We start from the raw sequence: 24,968 nt of genomic DNA on the forward strand, positions 1-24,968 counted from the left end.
CCTCTTGTATTTTTCACTTAAGAGAGCTCTCTCTCTTTTCAATAAGAGACATTTATATTTTTATGTTGTGTTGTCTCTTGTGGGTTTGGGTGTTAGGCCTTTTGTTTTTTCATTAGTGAATGTTGTAAGTGCTTAATGCACTCTTTGCTTTTCCGCATATTTCATTACATGGTATCAGAGCCTTGTTTATGCTCTTCTTCTTAATATAGCTAGTCGTGTAGCTATATTTTTTTCTTGTTGTATCTCTCTCCATTTATCCTCTTGTGAGTGATTGAAATGGAAGGAGAACAAAAGATTGATCTCTCCTTCAAGCTCAATGGCTCCAACTACATGATGTGGGCCGCCGCCGTGGAGAACAACCTCAAAGGTAAAAAACTTTGGGGATACGTTATGGGCATCATTCCGAAACCACAACTCCATCTAACTAAGATGGATGGTGATCAAGAAAAATCTCTTGAAGGAATTGCCCGCATGAAGGCCATTGAAGATCACCAATCTAAAGTGGAAGATTGGGAAAGAAAGCATGCCAAGATTCTTGCTTGGTTCATGAACAATGTGGAGCTCAAGATTTGCGCCAACATTGCCAAGTTTCGGATGGCGAATGAAGCATGATTCTTTATGAAAGGTATGTTTACTCAAAAAGACCTTGCTCGTCAATTCTTTCTTCAAGAAAAAATCTGGACTATCAAGCAAGGAGAAATGAGTGTAAGGGATTACTTTAGCACTCTTGGTCCCTTATGGGATGGACTATCTTTACTAGAACCAAAATGGGTTTCTAGTGTGGATGTGGAATTAAGGAAAGAACAAATGGAAAAAGAGCACTTTTTCCAATTTTTACATGGGCTTAGGCCCGAATATGAACAAGTTAGATCTTCTCTCCTACATAGATCTAAGCCGCTTCCCTTGGAAGATGCCATTGCCGAAATATGTCAAGAAGAAACTTGTCTTGGCATGATTAAAGGAGGAGATGATGTCTTGGCCGTATCAAAACCCGGCAACCATATGAAAGCTTACAAACCTCCACATTTTGGAAGGCAAAATAATTATAATGGCAACTATAGAAAAGCCATGTGCCATCATTGTCAAGAGCCGGGTCATATAAGACCTAATTGCCCTAAGTTGAATGAAGCACCTAAAAATAAGGTTGCTTCCGTTGAAGAAGCTACTCAAAAGAAAGAGGAAACCACCAAAGGGAAGGAATCTTTTTCTCTTGCTCAACTATCGGAAGCACTACAAACTCTACTCAAGATACCATCAACCTCGGGTGCCGCCATAGCTTCTTCCTCTCCTCCAGGTATGTCTTCTTGGATCCTTGACTCTGGAGCTTCCTTTCATATGACCCCACTTGAAAATGACCTTTCCGATTTATGTAATAATTATAAAAACTCCTATGTTTCAACTGCCGATGGTACATCTTTACAAGTAAAAAGTTTTGGAACTTTAAACTTTTCAAAAGATTTCTTTGTGCCAAACGTGAGAGTTGTACCTCAACTTAATTTAAATCTTCTCTCTGTTGCTCAAATATGTGATCATGGATGTGAAATCTCCTTCTCAACTAAGGATTGCTCTATACAGGATCTCCAGTCCGGGAAGCAGATTGGGCAAGGCCATAGGAGGGGAGATCTCTATTACATGAGCAACTTGAAACTCCCCACTAACTATTTTTGTAACCATGTCCAAGATAAAAATATTGAAATTTGGCATCAAAGACTTGGACATCCAAGTTTCTAAAAAATGTACTCCTTTCCATTTGGAAAGAAATTTTGTAATGAGAAACATTTTGTTTGCAAGAATTGTATTATTGGCAAAATGAAATCTACTCCTTTTCCAAACCGAACTTTTGTGTCCAAAAGACCTTTTGAGTTAGTCCATTCGGACGTTTGCGGTCCTTCCCCGGTCATGTCTAAAGGAGGGAACTCCTATTACATTACTTTCATTGATGACTACACTAGGTATGTATGGATCTACTTTCTCAATTTAAAATCCGAAGTCTTTGACTTCTTCAAAAAAATTTACATGATAGTTAAAAATCAATTTTCAAGTAATATCTCTACTCTTAGATCCGATTCGAGTGGAGAATATTTATCAAATGAATTTCAAACTATTTAGAAGTAAATGGAATTTGTCATCAAAGATCGTGTCCTAGGACTCCCCAACAAAACGGCTTGGCCGAAAGAAAGCATAGACACATCATGGAAATCACTAGGACACTCCTTATTTCCAAAGAAATTCCAAAGAGTTTTTGGGCCGAAGCGACTTTAACCTCAACTTACTTAATAAATAGAATGATATCTTCATCTTTACAAAATACATCTCCATATGAAAAACTATTTGAAAGAACACCCGATTTCAATAGATTAAGAATTTTTGGATGTAAATGTTTTGTCCTTACACATAAACGAGACAAATTATCTCCTAAAGCTATTGAATGTGTTTTCTTGGGATATAGAGAAAATCAAAAGGGTTTTAGATGTTTTGACTTGAAAAATAACAAACTCTATGTATCGAAAGATGTAACCTTTTTGGAAAATGAAAATGGTTTTGTGAAAACTAAAGATATTGACGAAAGTGAATATGCTTTTTTATTTGATCTTCTATCTCAAGAAGATGAGACTCCTCAAGAAGAGGAAATCTCTAATGAGTCTTTGAATGACCTAGAGGATATTCCTCTTGACAATGTTATAGATGAAAGCGATAGACCAATCCAAACCTATGTTAGGCGTGGTCAACAAACTCAAATGAGCGCCTTAGAAAAATACTCTCAAGGATCCAACATAGAAGAAACCTCTTTAAGGAGATCCAGTCGGATTTCCAATCCTCCTAATAGGTTTGTTTCCTATGAGTCCCTAACTCCAAGATATAGAACGTGTCTAATTGCATTGCACTCATTTCATGAACCTTCACACTATAATGAGGCCAAAAACATTCCCCAATGGGTTGAAGCCATGAACTTAGAGCTTAGTGCCCTTGAAAAGGCAAAAACTTGGGAAATAACTTCGTTACCCACTGGAAAGAAATCAATTGGATGTAGATGGGTCTTCAAAATTAAAACTAAGAGTGATGGTTCATTAGAACGTTATAAAGCACGGTTAGTAGCTAAAGGATATGCTCAAGAATATTGTATAGATTATGAAGAAACCTTCACACCTGTTGCTAGAATGACTAGTGTTAGGACTCTTATCGCCGTAGCATCTGTTAAAAAATGACATATCTATCAACTAGATGTTAAGAATGCTTTCTTAAATGGTGAATTAACTGAAGAAGTTTATATGGATCCTTCACCAGGAGTGTGTATTGGTAAAGATAAAATTCTCAAACTTAAGAAGACATTATATGGTTTAAAACAAGCCCCAAAGGCTTGGCATGATAGATTTAGTAATGTAATGATAAGTTTGAATTTTCGTTCATGTTATACTGACACTGCTTTGTTTGTGAAAAGTGCAGGGTCTTCAGTAGTTATTTTACTACTTTATGTTGATGATATGATCATCACAGGAAGTGATCAGCAAGGCATTAATGATATTAAGAAAGTTTTGAAAGAAAATTTTGACATGTCTGACCTTGGTTTCTTAAGATATTTTTTAGGGATTGAAGTGACGTACTCTCCTCGAGGGTATATTCTCTCTCAGATGAAACTTGCTGCCGATATCTGTTCCAAATCTGGTATCTCCGATGATAAGAAGACAGAAACCCCAGAAGTCATCAATGCAAAATTAAGGTTGGAAGATGGAACACCTCTCAAGGATCCTACTCCCTACCGGCAACTTGTTGGGTCTCTAACCTACTTATCCATCACTCGGCCAGACATAGCTCATGTCGTCCACTCTGTCAGTCAGTTTCAACATGCACCTACAACCGTGCACATGAGTGTAGTCTTAAGGATCGTCAGATATATCAAAAACACCATAACTAAGGGAGTTTTTCTTTCCTCTGCCTCGTCACTTGATTTAATTGCTTATACTGATGCAGATTGGGGAGGAAATCCCAATGACCGAGTCTCAACTACGAGATTTTGTGTTTTCTTAGGTGACTCTATGATTTCTTGGAGATGCAAGAAGCAACACAAAGTATCCTTGTCCTCAACGGAAGCGGAATATCGTGCTATGGCTTCTACAACCATGAAACTTGTGTGGCTAAGAAGTCTCCTCAGTGATATGGGCATTGTCATCTCTACTCCTTCGAAGATGTGTTGTGACAACAAAAGCGCAATCTATATTGCAAGCAATCACACCTTCCATGAGCGTACTAAGCATATTGAGATGGACTGCTATTACGTACGTGATGAATACCTAAGAGAAACCATAACACTACCTTACGTCACATCTGAGTACCAGTTGGCGGACTTCTTCACTAAGGCCCGTGCTGCTCCTCGTTTTTTGTTTCTCCTTAACAAGTTTTCGGTTATATCCCCGTAAAGCTTGAGGGAGGGTGTTAAAATACATGTAATTCATATATATATATGTATATATATATATGTCTAAAATACCCGATAGGGGTATTTTAGTCATTTCACAAGTACCCGATAGGGGTACTTGTTTTTCTTCTTTTATTTTCCTTTTTGTTTTTGTAATTTATATTTTTTTATTTTATGTTTTTTTGCTCACACAAAGGGGCCCCACCATGGAGTCGATGGGACCCCCAACGGTCACATTTGTGACCGTTGGGGGCTCCCAACGACTACATGGGGAGCCCCTAGGTGGCTCTCCTTTTAAGGCGTTTTGGCCATCCCCCCTCTCCTTCTTTTGTGTATAAATAGGGGTGAACCCCTCTTGTATTTTTCACTTAAGAGAGCTCTCTCTCTTTTCAATAAGAGACATTTATATTTTTATGTTGTGTTGTCTCTTGTGGGTTTGGGTGTTAGCCCTTTTGTTTGTTCATTAGTGAATGTTGTAAGTGCTTAATGCACTCTTTGCTTTTCTGCATATTTCATTACAAAGAATGCGTTCCTAAATGATAGTTTAACTGAAGAAGTATACATGGATCCACCACCAGGAATTGATGTTCCTAAAGGAAAAACTCTTCTTCTAAATAAAGCCTTGTATGAACTTAAACAAGCTCTGAAGGCTTGGTATGATAAATTTAGCAGGGTGATGCTTGATTTTGGTTTTCAATCTTGTCTTACTGACACTGCTTTGTTTGTTAAGAATTCTAATACAGGTATCATTATCCTCCTTCTCTACGTTGACGATATGATCATCACTGGCAGTGACAAACAAGGAATGTGCAATATTAAAAAATTTCTCAAAACTCACTTTGAAATGAGTGATTTGGGTTTCTTAAAGTACTTTCTTGGTATATAAGTTGCTTATTCTTCTAGAGGATATTTGCTAATACAATCTAAGTTTGCTTTGGATATTGTTGTCAGGTCAGGTATTTCAGATGAAAGACATGTGAACACTCCAGAAGTTGTAAATGTCAAGATGAAGAGTGATGATGGAGAACCTCTTGAAAACCCAACTCCGTATAGACAACTCGTCGGGGTTTTGTCATACCTTTCCATTACAAGACCTGACATTGCACATGTTGTTCATACAGTCAGTCAATTTCAACATGCTCCAACCTCTGTCCATATGGGAGCAGTTTTGCGAATTATTAGATACATTACAAATTCTATATCTTGAGGTATATTTTTGTCTGCTTCTTCTAATCTCAAGCTTCTTGCTTATACTGATGCAGATTGAGGAGGTGATCCGAATAATCGTCATTCAACGACAAGTTTTTGTGACTTCTTGAGGAAATCGTTGATCTCATGGAGATGTAAGAAGCAACAAAAAGTATCTCTTTCATCAACAGAGGCTGAATACAGAGCAATGACTACTACAACTATGGAAGTAGTCTGGCTTCGACTACTGCTTTCCGACATGGGGTAACTAAAAAAAAAGAAAAACATTACAAGGGATTACATGAGTTGCCTATGAGATTACATATTTTAACACCCCCCCTCAAACTTACGGTTGGATAACCGAAAGTTTGCCTAAGAGAAAGTGAAATCTAGGAGCAGCAAGAGGCTTGGTGAAGAAATCGGTTAGCTCATAGCTGGTATTCAGAAGCAACATAGGGAAAATTGATGGTGCCTCTCAAGAATTCCTCCCGAACATAATGACAATTCATTTCTATATGCTTGGTACGTTCGTGGAACGTCCGATTGCTTGCAATGTAGATAGAGCTCTTGTTGTCACAACATATGTCGGATGCTTCTGAACTTTCAACCATAAAACATTCTTTGTTCTTTATTTTTTGTGGTAGTTCTCTCCCAAGTTTATGAAATCTTGTTCTTCATTTTATGTATACCCTCTTTTGGGTATTGTGTATGAGTGTGAGCTCTTTTGTGTAAATGCCTTTGTTTCATAAATCCTTTTTGTGAGTGATGAAGAAACAATCCTTGTTAGGGATTGCTACATTCTTTCACAGCTTACACAAGGAATGAGCTATATATGGGCAACCTAAGACCCCATATTACAACCTAGGTATGAAGTCATTTTATCAATCTTCAGTAAGATTGTCAAGAACGCCTGGCTGTCTATTCATAAACTCTTTGAGACTACTAATCTAAAATATCCTCAAACTTTTCTTGTTCTTCTTTTTTGGGTGCATGCAAGAATGTGTGTGCGTGCTTGTCTGTAGGGATGTAGACAGGTCAGATTTAGCCATTACCTAGTCCGACCTAATCAGATTTGGATTCAGATTTGGAGTTGGATAGGATCAGACAAAACCAAACCCGGATCTGACTAGCTTAAAATCTGATATCATCCAATTCAGATTTTGTCGGATTCAGACCTTAGTGGGTTTTGGATCCAGACCTGGATACAAAACTCAATACCAAATTGGGATCCTATTAATCAGATCCGAATTTGACTATTGAATCCGACTAATCGTATTCGGGTTGGATTTCGGATTACATCTGATCCGTTGACATCACTAGTGTGCATGTGTGGGTGTGTTCTCCTACAAGTCCCACAAGTGCTAGGTTACCATCGCACAATCACATTTGGAAGAACAGTGACCAACATACTGCAGGATCTGATTTATGAGATGCTATTGCAATTCAAATACAAAGTAAGTTGTAGCACCTAAGGGGAAAAAAATACAATTGGCAAGCAAAAAGAATGTAAAATTTAATACAAAATAAAGGAAATGTCAAAAGAAAAACAAATGAAATAGAATATACCCGATCTGCAAACAAACTCTCTTTTTTGTTAGTTTTGAACAATGCCAACTGGAATTCTTCCTGAAATACAGAAGATAAGGAAATTGCTTCATCAATTAATCACAGAAAGAAACAGCACCCATGAAAAGGAAACCCATGAGAATTCATCACTTACAACATCTTATTAGAAAGATATTGCCACCAAATCCGTGCAAATGTGCAAATAACAGATATACAAGTATAGCCATAAATGGCGCATCTCTAACTGGAAGACAATTAGGCTTCAAGTTCAGAGTTCAAGGTTTCGGATATCAGAACAGCCATAAGGAAAAATATGGTAGAAATCAATTATAAATAGAACTTCAAATGATGTTCATGTTCTGTTAATTTTTTCCATCCATACCTTATTTATTAATCCATCATCAATCACTGCACTGCTGATCTTCTTGAATAACTCATAAAGTGCTTCTATTTCACTTACACTAACTGCAGAGAGCAGGAGAGAAAGTATTCAGTCTGGATTGCCATTTGATTTAAACAAGAAATCAGAAAGCAGTCACTTTTGATATTTTCCTGTTGCTTGAGATCATACCACCTGGGCTAATATTACAATATTTACAAGATACACTGTATATATGCAGCATGACCTTTAGTCAGGGAAAAGGCTAGACATGCATTTTAAGATTCCATGTGTAACCATGCTTCTGAAAATGCATTTATGCTTGATCAATTCCCTCTATAGGGTATCTATTGTGCTAGTAAAGAAGAACTAGAAATGGACAAAGACAAGGCAAATTTATGGATATACCAATAACAGTAGCATATTTTCTGCAAATCATGTCTGTATGTTACATCAAAATTATACCTATTAAATCACACATCCTACTTATTTATTCCAGACGGAAATTTCAGAGATTGTCAAAGAAACATACACACTGTCTCCCTCGCAAGAACTTCAGGATCCTCAAGGCCCTTCGATGGCTTGTAGAAATCTAGGTCACAACACTTAATAATAGAAGCAAATAGCTGCTTAATTCCCTCTAGGCACTGCAACATGTTATTATCAGCTCATCAAAACACTCCATACCTGCACTCAGGAAAGAAAACAAGTCTCTTGGTCTCACTAATTCCGAAGAAAATTGTGCATAGAGGATATCTGATCATGTATAAACAAGAAGTAACTTATTTGATTCCCTGTTGCCTCAGCTGACCCATGGCCATATGCATAGTACCAGATAAACCAAATAGCAAAGTAATTTTTTCCATAGATAAAAGGCAAGTGTCCAAATCCAGCAATGTGCTGACCTAGTTTAAGTTGTAACATAAGGATGTTTGTGTCGATACAAAATACACATGATTTGACCTATGCAGACAGGGATTATAGATTTGATAGTAGCAATAAGGAAAAGGGTCTTCTTTTTTGTTTTCTTTTGAAAGAAAAGCTGGATTTTTATTATGTCAAGAGAAGCAATCAGAAGGAAAGACTTTTGATGGACTCTGACTCATAAACAAAAATTTCCATCAATTATTTAAAACCAAAAAGAAAAGAAGCCACTTCTCTTTAGCTTGTTCTTAAGCACATACTAAATCTCACAAATGTCCATCTCAGTCAGCTGTATCTCGGCAAGGCAATTTACCACGATAACATTGGTTAGGTTGATAAATCTCGGGCCTTAAAAAATTTAAGAAAATATAAAAACAAAAAAAAACAAGAAAATAACATGTTTGGACAATAAAATACACATATAATACAAAGAAATAAGTAGAAAATGTAACAAAAAGAAACAAAACATATTTAATAAGTAGAAAATAAATAAAAAAATAAATGATAATATCATGATATTATCATGAGAATATGCAATATATTTAAATTTTTATATTTTCAAAATACTACAATATTTTATCTTTAATATCATTTGCAGATTTTACAGCCATATTATAGAGATATTTTGAAAATATTGCTGATATCTGTGACTATGCCTGTAAGGAATGGTTATTAGATGTGAATCTCAACAGTTGAGACATTATGCAATAGTTGAGACATCATACAGCAGTTTAGATATTTACCCAAACGATACTGGATTCGAAGTATAGATGGACATTTTAATGAATCTCACGTAATATTGTAGTATGATCAAACTTGTGACTGCAAAAGATGTATGTCCAATATTATTTAGCTACTTTGATATACAATTGAAATAAGCTTTCACTTCTGATCTTCGACTAACCAAACATGCTACAAGGAATTTCAAAATTCAAAATCTAATCCAACCTCCAATTAAAGAAAAAGGACGCACCAATCTGCCAAAGAAATTCAAAATCAAATCCAGACTACTCTTAAGTTAGATTGGTAAAAACTCTTGCTTCAGAAATACTTCCATTAATGATATCACTGTGAGGATTTCTATCTGGTCGAACTCCGGCAAAAACCGCACGATTAAACGATATTGATCAAATGCATTGCACGACACACAAAGCAAAAGACTTTTAAATGCCTACGTCAATGGTGATATACTCTCTCTCTCTCTCTCTCTCTCTCTCTCTCTCTCTCTCTCTCTCTCTCTCTCTCTCTCTCTCTCTCTCTCCCTTTGATGAGGACTCCCAACCAACTTCAACTTCCTATGTCGGTTGGGACTCTCTTGATTACAAGAGTTTTGGATACATAAGAATTTCTCATTACATGGGAGTTTCACAACTTTGGACTGCACGTTGGAAGGCTCTTGGAAGCTTCTCCACAATTACCAACCTTGTTGAACTTAAGGTCTTCATGTTTTGAACATGAGGAGGACTCTGTTAACGTGGAGTAGAGTCTCATTGCTTCAACACGCTCCCTCAAGCCAATCTCCTTGAGATTGAGCTTGTCTCTTAACTGACAAAAATGAAGTCGGCTAAGGGCTTGGTTAATATATCTGTCAAATGTTGTTGAAAAGAAACAAACTTGACTTCAATTTCTTGTCTAGCCACATTTTCATGCACGAAGTGGAAGTCAATTTCTACATATTTTGTTCTGGCATAGAACTTTGGATTTGTAGTGCTCCAAAGTTATCACACCACAATGTAGGTGGGTCGTAAGACTCGACCCCTAGTTCTTTGACAAGTTGTTTGAGCCATAATGGTTCAAAGGTGCCTTATGCCAAAGCCTTGTATTCAGCTTCTGTGCTAGACTGATGCAGCGCGGAAGGCGAAAATCCTTCACTTAAAGGATGCCGACATGATGATCGTAGTTGCACCGAGGGAATGGACGTTATTCTGCTGTTGGGCTAACATTGGGGCTGCTCTCCCAGTGCACAATCGTGCAGCAACATTAACTCAATGGGAGATGTGGAAGACAAGGAATCAGATCAACTGGTCTGATCAATGGTTTATGAGAAAATAGGAAAACTACAATGAATAAAGACAAGGTAAATGGCAAGGTGAAACTAGCGGCTGGAATGAAAGAAAATAAAGGCAAAAAATGAAAGTGTTGTAATTACTGGCAAACAGACAAATAACATAAATACAGCTAGCCAAAAAGTTGTTGTAGGCTGAACGTGACAGGAAAATAACAAGTAAAGAAATCTAAAGACAAAGGGGAAACATGCAATAGGAAAAAAAAGAAAAGCTGCTGAAGAAAAAGATGGCTGCTCCAAGTTTAATATCCTCTCATGCAACCCTAGAATAGGGTATTTAAAAGGTTGCCAACGGATCTGGATCTCGGGTCCAATCCGTGAACCCGAGACAAACCCGATGCTGCTGACGTGTTGAAACACTGTCGAGCTGGAACATTGTTGACGTGCGTGTGCATGCTTCAGACCTTTTCTGACGAGTCTCCATTGTCCCATTGGTATCGATCGGGTCATTCTGTAGAGATCGGACCCGGTTCTGCTCTGCATCATTTTCCCCGGGTTGGGAAGAAGTCGGCTCCGACGACTGATCTTCTCCACAGTAAGCATATAGATCAGACACACCGAAGATAAGCGCTTCCATTTAAAATTGTGATCTGCTCCTGACTCTGCAAACTTACCAATGATCACATCTCCAGCTTGCAAGTTGGCACCAATAAATGAGAATCCATCATCATCAAGGCCGGCCACCCTACCATACCCACGGAGCGTTTTTCCAAAAACTACCGCCCCTTTCATTTTGCAACGCTTCCCTGTCTCCTTCACAACGTCAACTTCAGATTTATAACTTTTGATATGCTCAGCCCTAAACATGCCATGTTGTAATGAAGCTTGATTCAATACCAAAGAGATTTCTTGAATGCCGCCAAGACGAACATTAACAACCACAATTGCATCCAGACCCGTCCACCCGGGTCCCCCTGCTCCCACTCATGGGTTTGCCGCCTCATGGCTCCCACGAACGATTTCAAGGGGAAAGGTTACTGTCTTCCCGGGTCGGACAGAGGTACCCGAGTCCCCAGCAAGGCCCAGTGGGACGTCGGGGCCTTGTAGGTCCGACCCACACTGTGGCGCGATCCCCATGGTGCGAGGCCGCGAACCCAGGCCTAGGACAGGACCCAGCGTAACGTTGTGGTCCTGCAACTCAGGCCTGACCTGCGACGCAGTCGCCGAGACCCGCTGCGCCCCTTGGCGGTTTGGTTGGAGGGTACCCGGACATGGGCGACCCGGGGTCGCTGTCGATTCGAGATGGAGGGAAGGTAACGGATGGGGAGAACTGCCACAACCTGCATCCCTATGCAAGGCTTCCTCAACGCCTTCTCGTCGCGCCGTGTGATGGAGCGTCATCGGGGCTGGATCGACGACGATAGTATCAACAGGGTTAATCGCACGCGCCTAACTGATTCAATTACACTGCGTGGGCATCCGCCTTGGATTCAAGCACATCCATTTGTGCTTCGACCCCATCCATGCGCTTCGACAGACCGGCTACCTCCTTTTCTAGGCATAGCATATCTTCCTGCATCTCCGTCACCATGTCGAGTATCCGCTTCATGATCTCCTCTCACGCCTTTCCGTTCGTAGGACCGTTCCTCGCTTCTTGCATCATGTCGTTGACCAAGGAGGAGGAGCTTCTCTCTAATACCATTTTGATGCAGCGCGGAAGGCGAAAACCCTTCACTTAAAGGATGTTGACGTGATTATCGTAGTTGCATCGAGGGAATGAACGTTGTTCCGCTGTTGGGCTAACATTGGGGCTGCTCTCCCAATGTACAATAGTGCAACAACAGTAACTCAATGGGAGATGTGGAAGACAAGGAATTAGATCACCTGGTCTGATCAATGGTTTATGAGAAAATGGGAAAACTACAATGAATAAAGACAAGGTAAATAACAAGGTGAAACTAGCGACTGGAATGAAAGAAAATAAAGGCAAAAAATGAAAGTGTTGTAATTATTGGCAAACAGACAAATAACATTAATACAACTAGCCAAAAGGCTGTTGTAGGCTGAACGGGACAGGAAAATAACAAGTAAAGAAACCTAAAGACAAAGGGGAAACATGCAATAGGAAAAAAAAGAAAAGCTGCTAAAGAAAAAGACGACTGCTCCAAGTTTAATATCCTCTCACGCAACCCTAGAATAGGGTATTTAAAAGGTTGCCAACGGATCTGGATCTCGGGTCCAATCCCTGGACCCGAGACAAACCCGATGTTGCTGACGTGCTGAAACGCTGTCGAGCTGGAACATTGTTGACGTGTGTGTGCATGCTTCAGACCTTTTCTGACGAGTCTCCACCGTCCCATTGGTGTCGACCGGGTCATTCTATAGAGACCGAACCCGGTTTTGCTCTGCATCATAGACTTTGCTACAGAATATTGTTTAGTAGACCTCTAGGATAATAAATTAGGTCCCATGAACATAAGATAACCATTGGCAGATCTCCTGTCATCTGAACACCCAGACCACTCAACATAAGTGTATGCTTCAAGTTTGAAAGACGTAGAGCATGTACTATACAGACCCATGTTTATGGTACCTTTTAGATATATGAGAATTCGTTTAATATGTGCCCAATGTGCGTTAGTAGGTTAATGCATAAACTGACATGCTTTATTTAATGAATATGATATGTCTGGCCTGAAAAACGTTGCATATTGTAATGCCCTTACAACACTGCGATACTTTGTTGGATCTTCCAAAAAGTTGCCCTTCAAATTTTGATAATTGAACACTTGTCACAGGAGTAACGAGAGGTTTTGCATTCTCCATTTCAGTTTTGACAAGGAGGTAGTAAATATATTTTTGTTGGGACAAAATAACCCCATTGTCACTATATATAACCCCTATTCCCAGAAAATAATGCAGCCTTCCAAGATCTTTTATAGAAAATTCTTGGACAAAAACTTGAATCAGTTGTTGAACTGCACTATTGGAGTTATATGTAACAATGATATCATCTACATAGACCAGAACATATAAAGTTATTCTTTGAGTAATTTTGATGGACAAAAACGTATCAACATTTGAACCCACAAAACCCAACTAGATCAAATGTTATCTTAACCTATCAAACTAAGCTCGTGAAGCCTGTTTAAGATCATAAAGAACATGATTGAGTTTGCAAATATATTGGGGAAAACTCGTCTTCAAATCCAACTGGTTGACTCGTATACACTTCCTCCTTAAGATAACCATATAAGAAAGCATTATTGACATCTAGTTGGTGCATCGCCCATCCTTGACTGACAGCTATGGACATTACAGTTCAAATAGTTGTGGGTTTTATGACAAGAATGAATGTCTCAAAGTAGTCAATACTCTTTTGTTGGCTATAAGCCTTGGCTATCAATCGAGCTTTGTACATTACTATTGACCCATCAACATGCCATTTTACGACGATATATCCATTTGCAACCAACGATGTTATGAGCACTATCAGGAGGGACAAGAGTCCATGTGTTGTTTTTTATAAAGGCATCACACTCACATTTCATTGCCACTTTGTATGACTTGCAGCCTGCTCAAATGTACTGGGCCCATTTTCCTGAACAAAATCACTTAAGAGACCAACTCCAAAAGCATATCTTAAGGCCATAAAGGTTCTCAGTTTTAGGGTATCATCTTGGGATCTAGTTATCATGTGATGAGACCGATTAGGCTGCATGGGGCGTTCTACTGACTCAAGTACTTCAGTTCCAACCGATTAGATTGACCCTTCAGGTTATTATAACTCGGTTTGGAGGGATTCAATGTTAACAGCTTGGATGGACTCATTTTGGTCTACTACTGGAAACGTGGTGACACACGGCTAATAGGTGGGACACAGTTGGGGAGTGAGGTTATTCATAAATTCAACTGGTAGTAGGTTACCAGAAGGTTGAAAACTGGGTTGACGGTTTGACTGATTTTGAAAACAACTTTGAGTTGAACAACCACTGGGTTTCTTTAGCCAGTTTGACATTTCATCACTAGTAATTGGGTCTCTCATACCAGCATATAAAAAATCTTTTTCATTAAATACATGTCTGAAAATATGAACTCTTTTAGCAACATGATCATAACACAGATAACCTTTATAACTAAAGTCATATCCAATAAACACACATGCTTTGGACTTGGGAGACAATTCAATACCTGAACAAGGAGTCAAAAAAAGGTAACAAGTGCATCTAAAAACTTTCATGTGAACATACATGAGACTTTTTCAAGAATGAGCTCACAAGGAGTTTTTCCACTCAATTTTGTGCTTGGCAAATGATTTATCAGATATGCAGCATGTCTAAAAGCATCAACCCAGAATATTAAATTCAATGAAGCATATATAAGCATTCTGAGCCCGCATTCAGTAATATGCTTGTGTTTACTTTCCACAATACCATTATGCTGAGGAGTATGTGCACAAGTAAGCCATCTTCGGATCCCATGCTGATCCAAAAATACATTAAAAGCATTATTAACAAACTCTCCTCCTCCATCACTGTGGAATATTTTAATATTATGGCCTATCTATTTTTTCACAATAGACTTGAAGTTTTGAAAACATGCCAGTGTATCAGATTTTTTTTTCAAAGGAAATAACCAAGAAAACCTTGAAAAATCATCAATAATAAGCATATAATATGTTAAAATATGTATATATATACATATACTTATATATATACATACTTATATATATAAGTATATATATACATATATGTATATATATATACATTTTTCCATTTCTTAAAATACCCAATAGGGGTATTCTTGTAAAACCACATGTACCCTTTTTCTCTTTTTCTTTTTTGTTTTTTTCCTTTTTTCCTTTTTTTCTTTTCTCTTTTTTCTTTTTTATTTTCTCCTTTTTGTAAGACCACAAGGGCCCCACACATGTCGTTGGAGCCCCAACGGTCAGATTTCTGACCATTGGGGCTCCCAACGACTACATGGGAGCCCCTTGTGGTCCCTTCCTTTGCACTCCCTCCTCTATAAATAGAGGAGGTCTCTCCTCTTGTAAAGCATGGGTTTTTCACCCCTCTCTTTCTTTCTTCAATAATATTCAACTTATGACTTTAAGTTATTTTCTACTTTTGTGAGTTTTGTGTGTACACCTCTAGTGTTTGTGTTCTTGGCTCTTGGTGACACTCTTAAAGAGTGCTTTTGCTATATTGGTGCTTCCGCCTCTTTTCATTACATGGTATCAGAGCTCGGTTGGTGATTGGGCTTCTCTTTGTTATCTTGGACGTGTGTCTCTCAAGCTTTTGAAGAAAGGAAGAATATTTGGTGCCGATGGAACGTGATTCTAAAGTTGAGCTTTCTTTTAAGCTCAATGGGTCCAACTATCTTATGTGGGCCTCCGTTATGGAAAATCATCTAAGAGGTAAGAAACTTTGGGGTTTTGTTATGGGAACTACTCCCAAACCCTCTCTTGTTCTCACCAAAATCGAAAATGATGTTGGAAAAGCTTTAGATGGCGATGAGCGCATCAAAGCTATCAATGACCATCAATCCAAAGTTGAGGATTGGGAGAGTAACCATGCCAAAATTTTGGCATGGTTTATGAACAATGTTGACCTTAAAAATTGTGCTAATATTGCCAAATTTAGAAGGGCAAATGAGGCTTGGTTTTTTCTTAAGGGTATGTACACCCAAAAGGATCATGCTCGACAATTTTTTTGTCAAGAAAAAATCCGTTCCACCAAACAAACGGATATGAGTGTCCGGGATTACTTTAGCTCTCTAACCCCTCTTTGGGATGAACTTGCTCTTCTTGAGCCCAAATGGGTGGCCCCGGAAGATATTGAGTTAAGAAGGGAACAAATAGAAAAGGAGCACTTTTTTCAATTTCTTCATGGTCTTCGACCGGAATTTTAACAAGTTAGGGCATCCATTCTCCATAGAAGCAAAGCCTTACCCATAGAAGACGCCCTTGCCAAAATATGCCAAGAAGAAACTCGACTTGGCCTAAGCATTAAGAGTGATGAAGTTTTGGTCGTTACTAGGCCCGGATCAAATGTAAAAGCATATAGACCTCCTCACTTTAACAAAAACAATGGGCCTAGAAAAGGAATGATATGTCATTATTGTAACCCAATTATAAAAGACTAAGAATTTTTTGATGTAAATGCTTTGTTCTAACTCACAAAAATGATAAACTTTCTCCTAGAGCTATTGAATGCATTTTCTTAGGATATGACGAAAAACAAAAAGGGTATCGATGTTTTGACATACTAAAAAACAAACTTTATATCTCAAAGGATGTCACGTTCCTAGAAGAAGAAAATGGTTTTTCGCACCAACCAAATGAAAACATTGATTATTCCTTCTTATTTGACTTGTTGCCTCAAGAAAACATCATAGATGATCATATTGATCCTAGTGAACCTCTCATTGAAGATCATTTTGAACATCCAAATGATGATCAAAATTTAGAAGAAAATATGTCAAGACAAATACAAGTCTACTCTAGAAGAAATGAAAGAAATCCACCTTGTGCCCTTGAAAAATTCTCTCAAAGTGAGTCAATCGAAGAAACCTCTCAAAGAAGATCAAATCGTATTTCAAAAATACCAAATAGATTTGTTTCTTATGATTCTTTTTCTCCCAACTATCGAGCATGTCTACTTGCTCTTCACTCCTTTCATGAACCATCTCACTACAATGATGCTAAACAATATGCTCATTGGAATGAAGCTATGAAACTAGAACTTTATGCTCTTAAAAAGGCACAAACTTGGGAAATCATTGATCCTCCCAATGGCAAGAAACCCATTGGATGTAGATGGGTTTTTAAAGTAAAAACTAAGTGTGATGGTTCATTGGAAAGATATAAGGCTAGGTTAGTGGCCAAGGGATATGCCCAAGAGTATGGGATAGATTATGATGAAACCTTTGCCCCTGTTGCTCGAATGACTAGTGTTTGATCTCTTATTGCAATAGTCTCTGCTAAAAAATGGCCTATTTTTCAATTAGATGTCAAAAATGCCTTTTTAAATGGGAATTTAAATGAAGAAGTTTACATGGAACCACCTCCGGGTATGAATTTAAATGGTAAAATTTTGAAATTGAAAAAGGCCCTATATGGTCTTAAGCAAGCTCCTAAAGCTTGGTATGATAAGTTTAGTAGTGTTTTAATCAATTTAAGATTTACTTCTTGCTATACTGACACTGCTCTTTTTGTTAAGAAAACAGGTAATCTCATCGTTATTCTTCTATTATATGTTGATGATATGATCATCTCTGGGAATGACAAAAAAGGGGTAAATGATGTAAAGTCTATGTTAAAAGAAACCTTTGATATGTCTGACCTTGGATTCTTAAGATATTTCTTAGGAATTGAAGTGACATACTCCCCACGAGGATACATTTTATCTCAGATGAAATTGGCAGCAGACATTTGTACCAAGTCTGGAATATCTGATGAAAAGAAGGTTGAGACTCCCGAAGTTATCAATCCAAAACTGAGACTTGAGGATGGTGTTCTTCTTGAGGATCCAACTCTCTATCGTCAATTAATTGGATCTCTCACTTACTTATCCATCACCCGTCCAGACATAGCTCATGCAATTCATGTTGCAAGCCAGTTTCAGCACGCACCTACTACAGTTCATATGGCAGCTGGAATGAGAATTGTGCGATACATCAAAAATACCATATCCAAGGGACTCTTCTTAACCTCTTCCTCATCTCTTGAATTAACTGTTTTTACTGATGCTGACTGGGGAGGAAATCCCAATGATCGTATCTCAACTACTGGTCTTTGCATTTTTTTAGGTGAATCTCTCATCTCGTGGAGATGTAAGAAGCATCAAAAGGTCTCACTATCATCCACTGAAGCTGAATATCGGGCTATGGCAATGACGACAATGGAAATCGTGTGGCTTAGAGGACACCTTGGTGACATGGGTGTCCTCATTTCCTCACCCACCAAGTTCTGCTGTGATAACAAAAGTGCGATCTACATTGCAAGCAATCATACGTTTCACGAACGGACCAAGCATATCGAGATGGATTGCCACTACGTTCGAGATGAGTACCTCAGAGGAACTATCACATTACCATACGTCACTTCAGAATATCAACTGGCTGACTTCTTCACCAAAGCGCTCCAAACTCCACGATTTATGTTTCTTCTTGGCAAACTTTCGATCTTCTCCCCGTAAAGTTTGAGGGGGCGTGTTAAAATATGTATATATATACATATACTTATATATATATATATATATACATATATGTATATATATACATTTTTTCATTTCTTAAAATACCCAATAGGGGTATTCTTGTAAAACCACATGTACCCTTTTTCTCTTTTTCTTTTTTGCTTTTTTCCTTTTCTCTTTTTTCTTTTTTATTTTCTCCTTTTTGTAAGACCACAAGGGCCCCACACATGTAGTCGTTGGGGCCCCAACGGTCAGATTTCTGACCGTTGGGGCTCCCAACGACTACATGGGAGCCCCTTATGGTCCCTTCCTTTGCACTCCCTCCTCTATAAATAGAGGAGGTCTCTCCTCTTGTAAAGCATGGGTTTTTCACCCCTCTTTCTTTCTTCAATAATATTCAACTTATGACTTTAAGTCATTTTCTACTTTTGTGAGTTTTGTGTGTACACTTCTAGTGTTTGTGTTCTTGGCTCTTAGTGACACTCTTAAAGAGTGCTTTTGCTATATTGGTGCTTCTGCCTCTTTTCATTACAATAATAGTTGTACCCTTCTCTAGACGCAACAGGTGATGGTCCCCAGAGATCGGCATGGATCAACTCTAATAAAGTTTTAGCAACAGATTCAGATAACGCAAATGGAAGTTTATGCATTTTGCTAACCAAGCATGTTGAACAAAATTTCAGCAACTTATCATCAACTAGATTTAAATAATTGTTTTACTGAAGTAAAGTAAAAGTCTTTTGACTAGGATGTCCTAGTCTAAGATGCCACTGATGAATCGTAGAGTCCACTTCTGCCACAAACGTCTTTACTCCAAGATCTGATTTTCCATCACCAGTCGGCCACACATAGACTCCTCATTTACTCAGTTCATTTTGGATTATATTCCTTTTCTACAGATTCTTAACATAAAAGCCATTCGGGTTAAACTCAACATAGCAATTGTTATCTCTGGTTAACTTAGCTACATAAATCAAATTTTGCTTGAATTGAGGAACATGCAAAACATTTTTAAGAGCAAATTTGTTTTCTTTTGAGTTTAGAATCACATTACCAATATTTGCAATCGGAAAACTGGCTCCATAGGCGACCATGACATTGTCTGTCCTTTGGTACTCCGATTTTTGTGTCATATTGGAGTCGTCGAAAGTCATATGATGAGACACCCCACTGTCAGGGTACCAGTTGGGGTCATTGACTAACTTAAATGCCATGGTTGCGAACGCTTTAGGAATATCATAACATTGACGGGCAGTATGATTTCTTCTACCACAAAACTGACATATAAATTGATTCTCATTTTAATTACAAGGGACTCTGTCATTCTGATATCTCTCGTTCTGACCAAACCTACATCCAGGGTTTATATTTTTGCCATGACCTCACCTCTGAAATTTTGTCCACACCCCTTTCATCTTTGAGTGAAGAAAGAAGTGTTGGAATTTTGACTCTACTGACTGGACTTTGGGGGAAAGAATTTGGAGTCACTTCTCTTTATTCAGATGCATCTCATAAATTTTGACAAACTCATGGAGTTTTCGAAAAGTAGTGATTGTAGTCACAAAACTTTTATATTCACTGGGCAGACCATTTAATGTATACTGAACTAAATCTCTGTCAGGAATTTCTTCTTCTACCGCACTTAAAGAATTAGCCAAAAAAATTACTTTATTTAAATAATCAACCATGCTTGGCTCTTCCTTCTTAACGTTTTGTAAATCCCTTTTTAACTGAAGGATCCATAGATTTGATTGTGAGGCACACGCCTCACGAGAAGTAGGGATACAAATGATCCGAGCCAACACTGAATTGGTAACTGTATCCTTTATCCAAATCAAGGCCAACTGATCAGATCTTTTCTAGATCATGAACTCAGGATTAGAAGAAGTAATGTTCCTTTAGACTACAAATTGCGGTGGTGCAGAGTGGGATCCATCAACGAATTTAACAAGACCCTGACTGTACATCACAGTGACTGCCATAGTAAATAGTTGTTACGGTCTAACTTAATACTAGACTTGCAAAGGCATTCCATTGAATGCCCGTATTTAGAGTCATTGAAGGGCCATCAGTTTAATTTGTAAAAACAAAAACTACGAACCCGATATGCACCACTCGAATATTCGACCAGCACAAGGAATCCGTCCAGCACTACCAGGACGTCCACTACAATGAAACAGGTTCCTCTGCATTAGACACCCTCGCTTTGATACCATGTGAGGATTTCTATATGGTCAAACTTCGGAAAAACACACACGATTAAACGATACTAATCAAATGCATTGCATGACACAGCACACAAGACTTTTAACGTGGTTCGGCTTTAAGTGCCTACGTCCACAGTGATAATCTCTCTCTCTCTCTCTCTCTCTCTCTCTCTCTCTCTCTCTCTCTCTCTCTCTCTCTCTCTCTCTCTCTCTCTCTCTCTCCATGCACCTTTGAAAGAGAGGAGTCTATATTTATAACTCAAATGAGGACTCCCAACCAACTTCAACTTCCTACGTTGGTTGGGACTCTCTTAATTACAAGAGTTTTGGATACATAAGAATTTCTAATTACATGGGAGCTTCACATCTTTGGACTCTACGTTTGGAAGGCTCTTGGAAGCTTCTCCGCAATTACCAACCTTGTTGAACTTAAGTCTTCACGTTTTGAACATGAGGACTCTGTTAATGTGGAGTAGAGTCCCACTGCTTCAACAATCACAAGGTTATATGTTGCCATCCCATCAAATAAGTGATGACTCATTAGCAGACGCACTTTTTGTTTTTGTATAGTCCAAGGGAAAAAAAACATTCATCGACAGCACATTGGCTGGCCTCCAATTGGTAAAACCCTTCAAGTCCACCCTGCCCACTGGAGAGTACACCCAGCTTTGACCTTGCGACCAGGGAGGCCACCCTTGGGTTTTGAACTTGTGACGTCCCAACAACTTGGTGACATTCACAAGTCTCACCTACCACATGAGTGGAGCCCTTGTGGGGGGCAACCCCGGCCTCCCTATTCGGACACCTATAATATCCTCCTCCTCTTTCAAATCCCCAAATCATGCAACAGGGAGAACCTTTAAGACATTCAAATTGTGCCAATCGTTTCGGAATGTGCAATAAAGCAATGCTCACGTACCATCAACTAAATATTTCGCAATACTGTCTAAACATACCAATACCGCAGCAACAACCCATTCAATGGTCCACAAAGAAACGATACCAAGAAAGCTCAAACACCTAGCAGCCATACACTACATACATTGGTATAGACAAAGCGATCAAAAGATCAACAAAAGAAACTGCAATTCCATACTATAACAAGGAAAACCACAAAATTTCTAGGGCAACTCCTTGAATTAAGGAAATCAAAATTAAAAGAAACAAAACATCGCAAATAAACAGAGATCGGATTATAAACCAAAAACTAACAATAAAGAGCGAGAGAGAAGGGAATTCGAATCCTGCCTTAACCAAGAACACTGATGGGCAACAAGAATTACACGATTTGCTACAAATTCGCGGAATTGAGAAGGAGAGAACCATGCCACCAGACGCGCCTCGATGAGAAGAAGGCGCAAATCACAGAGATGAAAACACTAAGGCTCCGATTCGATCAATGGAGAGTTTGGTTGAATAGCACAGAAAGGGGATCTCTTTTAGCCAAATCGTTGGTTACTTTTAAAGACTCCGATCTTCTTATGGATTCAAGAGTGATTGGAACCAAAGAAAAGAAGGATGACTCTCTATGTCGCAAGAGAGAGAGAGAGAGAGAGAGAGAGAGAGAGATTACCTCGCGTACATGGCAATCCAGAGAGAGAGAGGATTCAGGATCCTCTAGACATCCTTCACCGTCATTCTCCCGCACGCAGTGATGAGAGAGAGAGAGGTGACAATTGGGGAATTTATGGGTAAAGAGAGAAGATATACGGGTAGATTGAAAGCGGCGGGTAAATTGGAGTAAATAGATAAACAACCCCCCACGAGGGGGTTCGCCCACCTGCTAAAAAAATATACACCAACTGTCACGGGCTTCCAGAGATCACCATGGGGCACCTGGTGGTCCCGTCCAGGTCACACCCACAGCAACGAGCACAAGGTTACAATAAGATGCGCACGAGCGCCATCTCACAAGCACATCCGAGCACGATCACATAAACGTAAATACAAGAAAGCATGAACTTATAGCAAGCTTGAGAATATAAAAAGAGAGAAGAAGGAGCTCGTTACCCGAGTACATTAGGTTTGTAGGCCAAAGGTCATTTACAAGTACCGAAGAGTATCAAAGATGTATATACATCAAAAGCAAAAGGGTAAAAAAATTGTGGGCTGATGAACATTAAGCTAAGTCTCCCAATTGGCATTGCTGTCTCGCAATCCCTTTCACTTCACAAGATACTTGTTTACTTGTAATTGTTGACATAGTTTATGATAAACTCGACTTCTTTAGAGAATGAGCCAATGCTAACGCTGAAGCTTGTTGTGAAATGAGAGCTCATTGAGGTAAGCTAGTGTTGAAATCTTCTTCATCTTTATTGAAGGGCTTCAAATTGCACACAAAAAAGACTGAGTGGACTTGAAAGTTGGCAGGGAGATCTAGCTTGTATGCCAAGTTATCGATGATTTGAATAATGAAGAAGGGCTCATCATACTTTTGAATGAGCCCCTGATGGTGTCCAAGGAATATTGTTGTTCTTTTGGGGTATAGCTTGACTAACACCTTATTCCTAACTCAAAATTCAGTTGGTTGGCGGTTTTGATCTGTCCACTTCTTCATTCGCTTGGCAGCTTTATTCTGAAATGTCTTTGCCAACTCAGTTTGATCATGTCAGTTCTTGACAAAATGGTATGTGAAGGGCGCTTTGCCTCGACCTTGAGCCACTATAGAGTGTGGCGTTTGTGGTTGTTGCCATGATGCAATCTCGAAGGGGTTGTGACTCGAGGACTCACTCTTCTTAAAATTGTAGCAAAACTGAGCAATGTCCAGTAACTCTACTGAATTCTTCTGGTTCGCACTAACAAAGTGTCGTTGATACTCTTATAGCATCTCATTGATGCACTCAATTTGGTCATTCGTCTGTGGATGAAAGCTAGCAAAGAAATGCAATTCATATTCCAGTAGACGAAAGACTTCTCTCCAAAACTTACTCGTGAAGCAGGCATGATCGCTAGTAATGCTTTCTGGGATGCCCCAATACTTGACTACATACTTCACAAAGAGTTGGGCAATGTCTTTAGTGAACAATTAGTGGGAGCAGAAGCAAAGGTCGCATGTTTAGAGAACTGATCAACCATGATGAATATGATGCTATATCCCTAGGTCTTTGACAGAATTATGATAAAGTCCATTGATATACTCTTTCATGGTCGACTCAGAACAGGAACAAACTCTAGTAGTCTTGCGGCTTTCTGATTAATAGCTTTATCCTGTTGGCAGATCAAGCAAATGCACACATAACTATTTACATCATTGCGCATTTGCAACCAATAATACTCTTGTTCTATCAACGCAAAGGTTCTCTCTTGTCTTGGATATTCTGCTCATGTTGAGTTGTGACACTCCTTCAATATCTCTTATCGCAAAGATCTCCATCGAGGTACGTATACCCGACTTCCTGTTGTCATCAACAACTCATCTTGTTCCCAAAATTGTCTTGTCTTCCACTCCTTTACTAGAAAAATGAGGTGTGCCATCGGGTTTTCTCATAGATCCTTTCGAATTCCGTCAAGGATGTCACTCTGCGGTCTTACGATTGTCGTATTGTCTTCAACTAAGGTCGTCAGCTCGGCCTTCCTACTTAAAGCACCTGCCACTATATTAGTTCTGTCAAGCTTGTACTCTAGAATCATATTGAATTCGACAAAAAACTCTTGTCAATGAGCTTGTTTAGGATTGAGTTTTTTTTGTGTTTGGAATAACTCGTGGCCATATTATCCGTGTAGACGACGAATGATGAACCCAATAGGTAATGCTTTCAAGTGCATAAGCAATGGACAATAGCGGTCATTTCTCTCCTATGCATCGTATATCTCCATTCGGCATTGTTCAGCTTCTGACTTTTGGCTACCTTCTAAGATCTTCCAACTATGATAGAGTCATTCTGTATGAAGCCATGGCAGGAGGCCTTGCCACTGGCATCAATTCTATCTTATGATCGACTTCTCTACTAGAGTGGCAATCTTTTTGGCAACTTGGGTGGCATTGCCTACCAAAACTCTTTTAACATAACAACTACTGGTGGCAGAATATCCTCAAGGGGCCTCTTCTCGCATTGCTAATAGGAATGTTTGGTCCCCTTGTTGGAGG

The 24,968-nt window shown here is 38.9% G+C and overlaps 1 protein-coding gene across 2 annotated transcripts in view; it reads right to left on the reverse strand.

Annotated features, from left to right (window-relative positions):
• Nucleotides 1-22,585, reverse strand: part of LOC149817363 (calcineurin B-like protein 3) — a 47,644-nt gene extending 25,059 nt beyond the window's left edge. For both annotated transcript variants that reach the window (XM_089988189.1, XM_089988190.1), the window contains exons 1-4: nt 22,455-22,585; nt 8,080-8,234; nt 7,551-7,633; nt 7,169-7,228 (exon numbers count right to left, since the gene is read on the reverse strand). In XM_089988189.1, the coding sequence (XP_089844315.1) occupies nt 7,169-7,228; nt 7,551-7,633; nt 8,080-8,203 (267 nt within the window). In that variant the 5' untranslated portion in view covers nt 8,204-8,234; nt 22,455-22,585. The remainder of the gene's footprint in view (nt 1-7,168; nt 7,229-7,550; nt 7,634-8,079; nt 8,235-22,454) is intronic.
• Nucleotides 22,586-24,968: the final 2,383 nt, after the last annotated feature.

The sequence above is a fragment of the Nuphar pumila genome, chromosome 14 (genome assembly GCF_984573655.1).
Source record: "Nuphar pumila chromosome 14, dmNupPumi1.hap1.1, whole genome shotgun sequence".
In the NCBI taxonomy this organism is placed as follows: domain Eukaryota; kingdom Viridiplantae; phylum Streptophyta; class Magnoliopsida; order Nymphaeales; family Nymphaeaceae; genus Nuphar; species Nuphar pumila.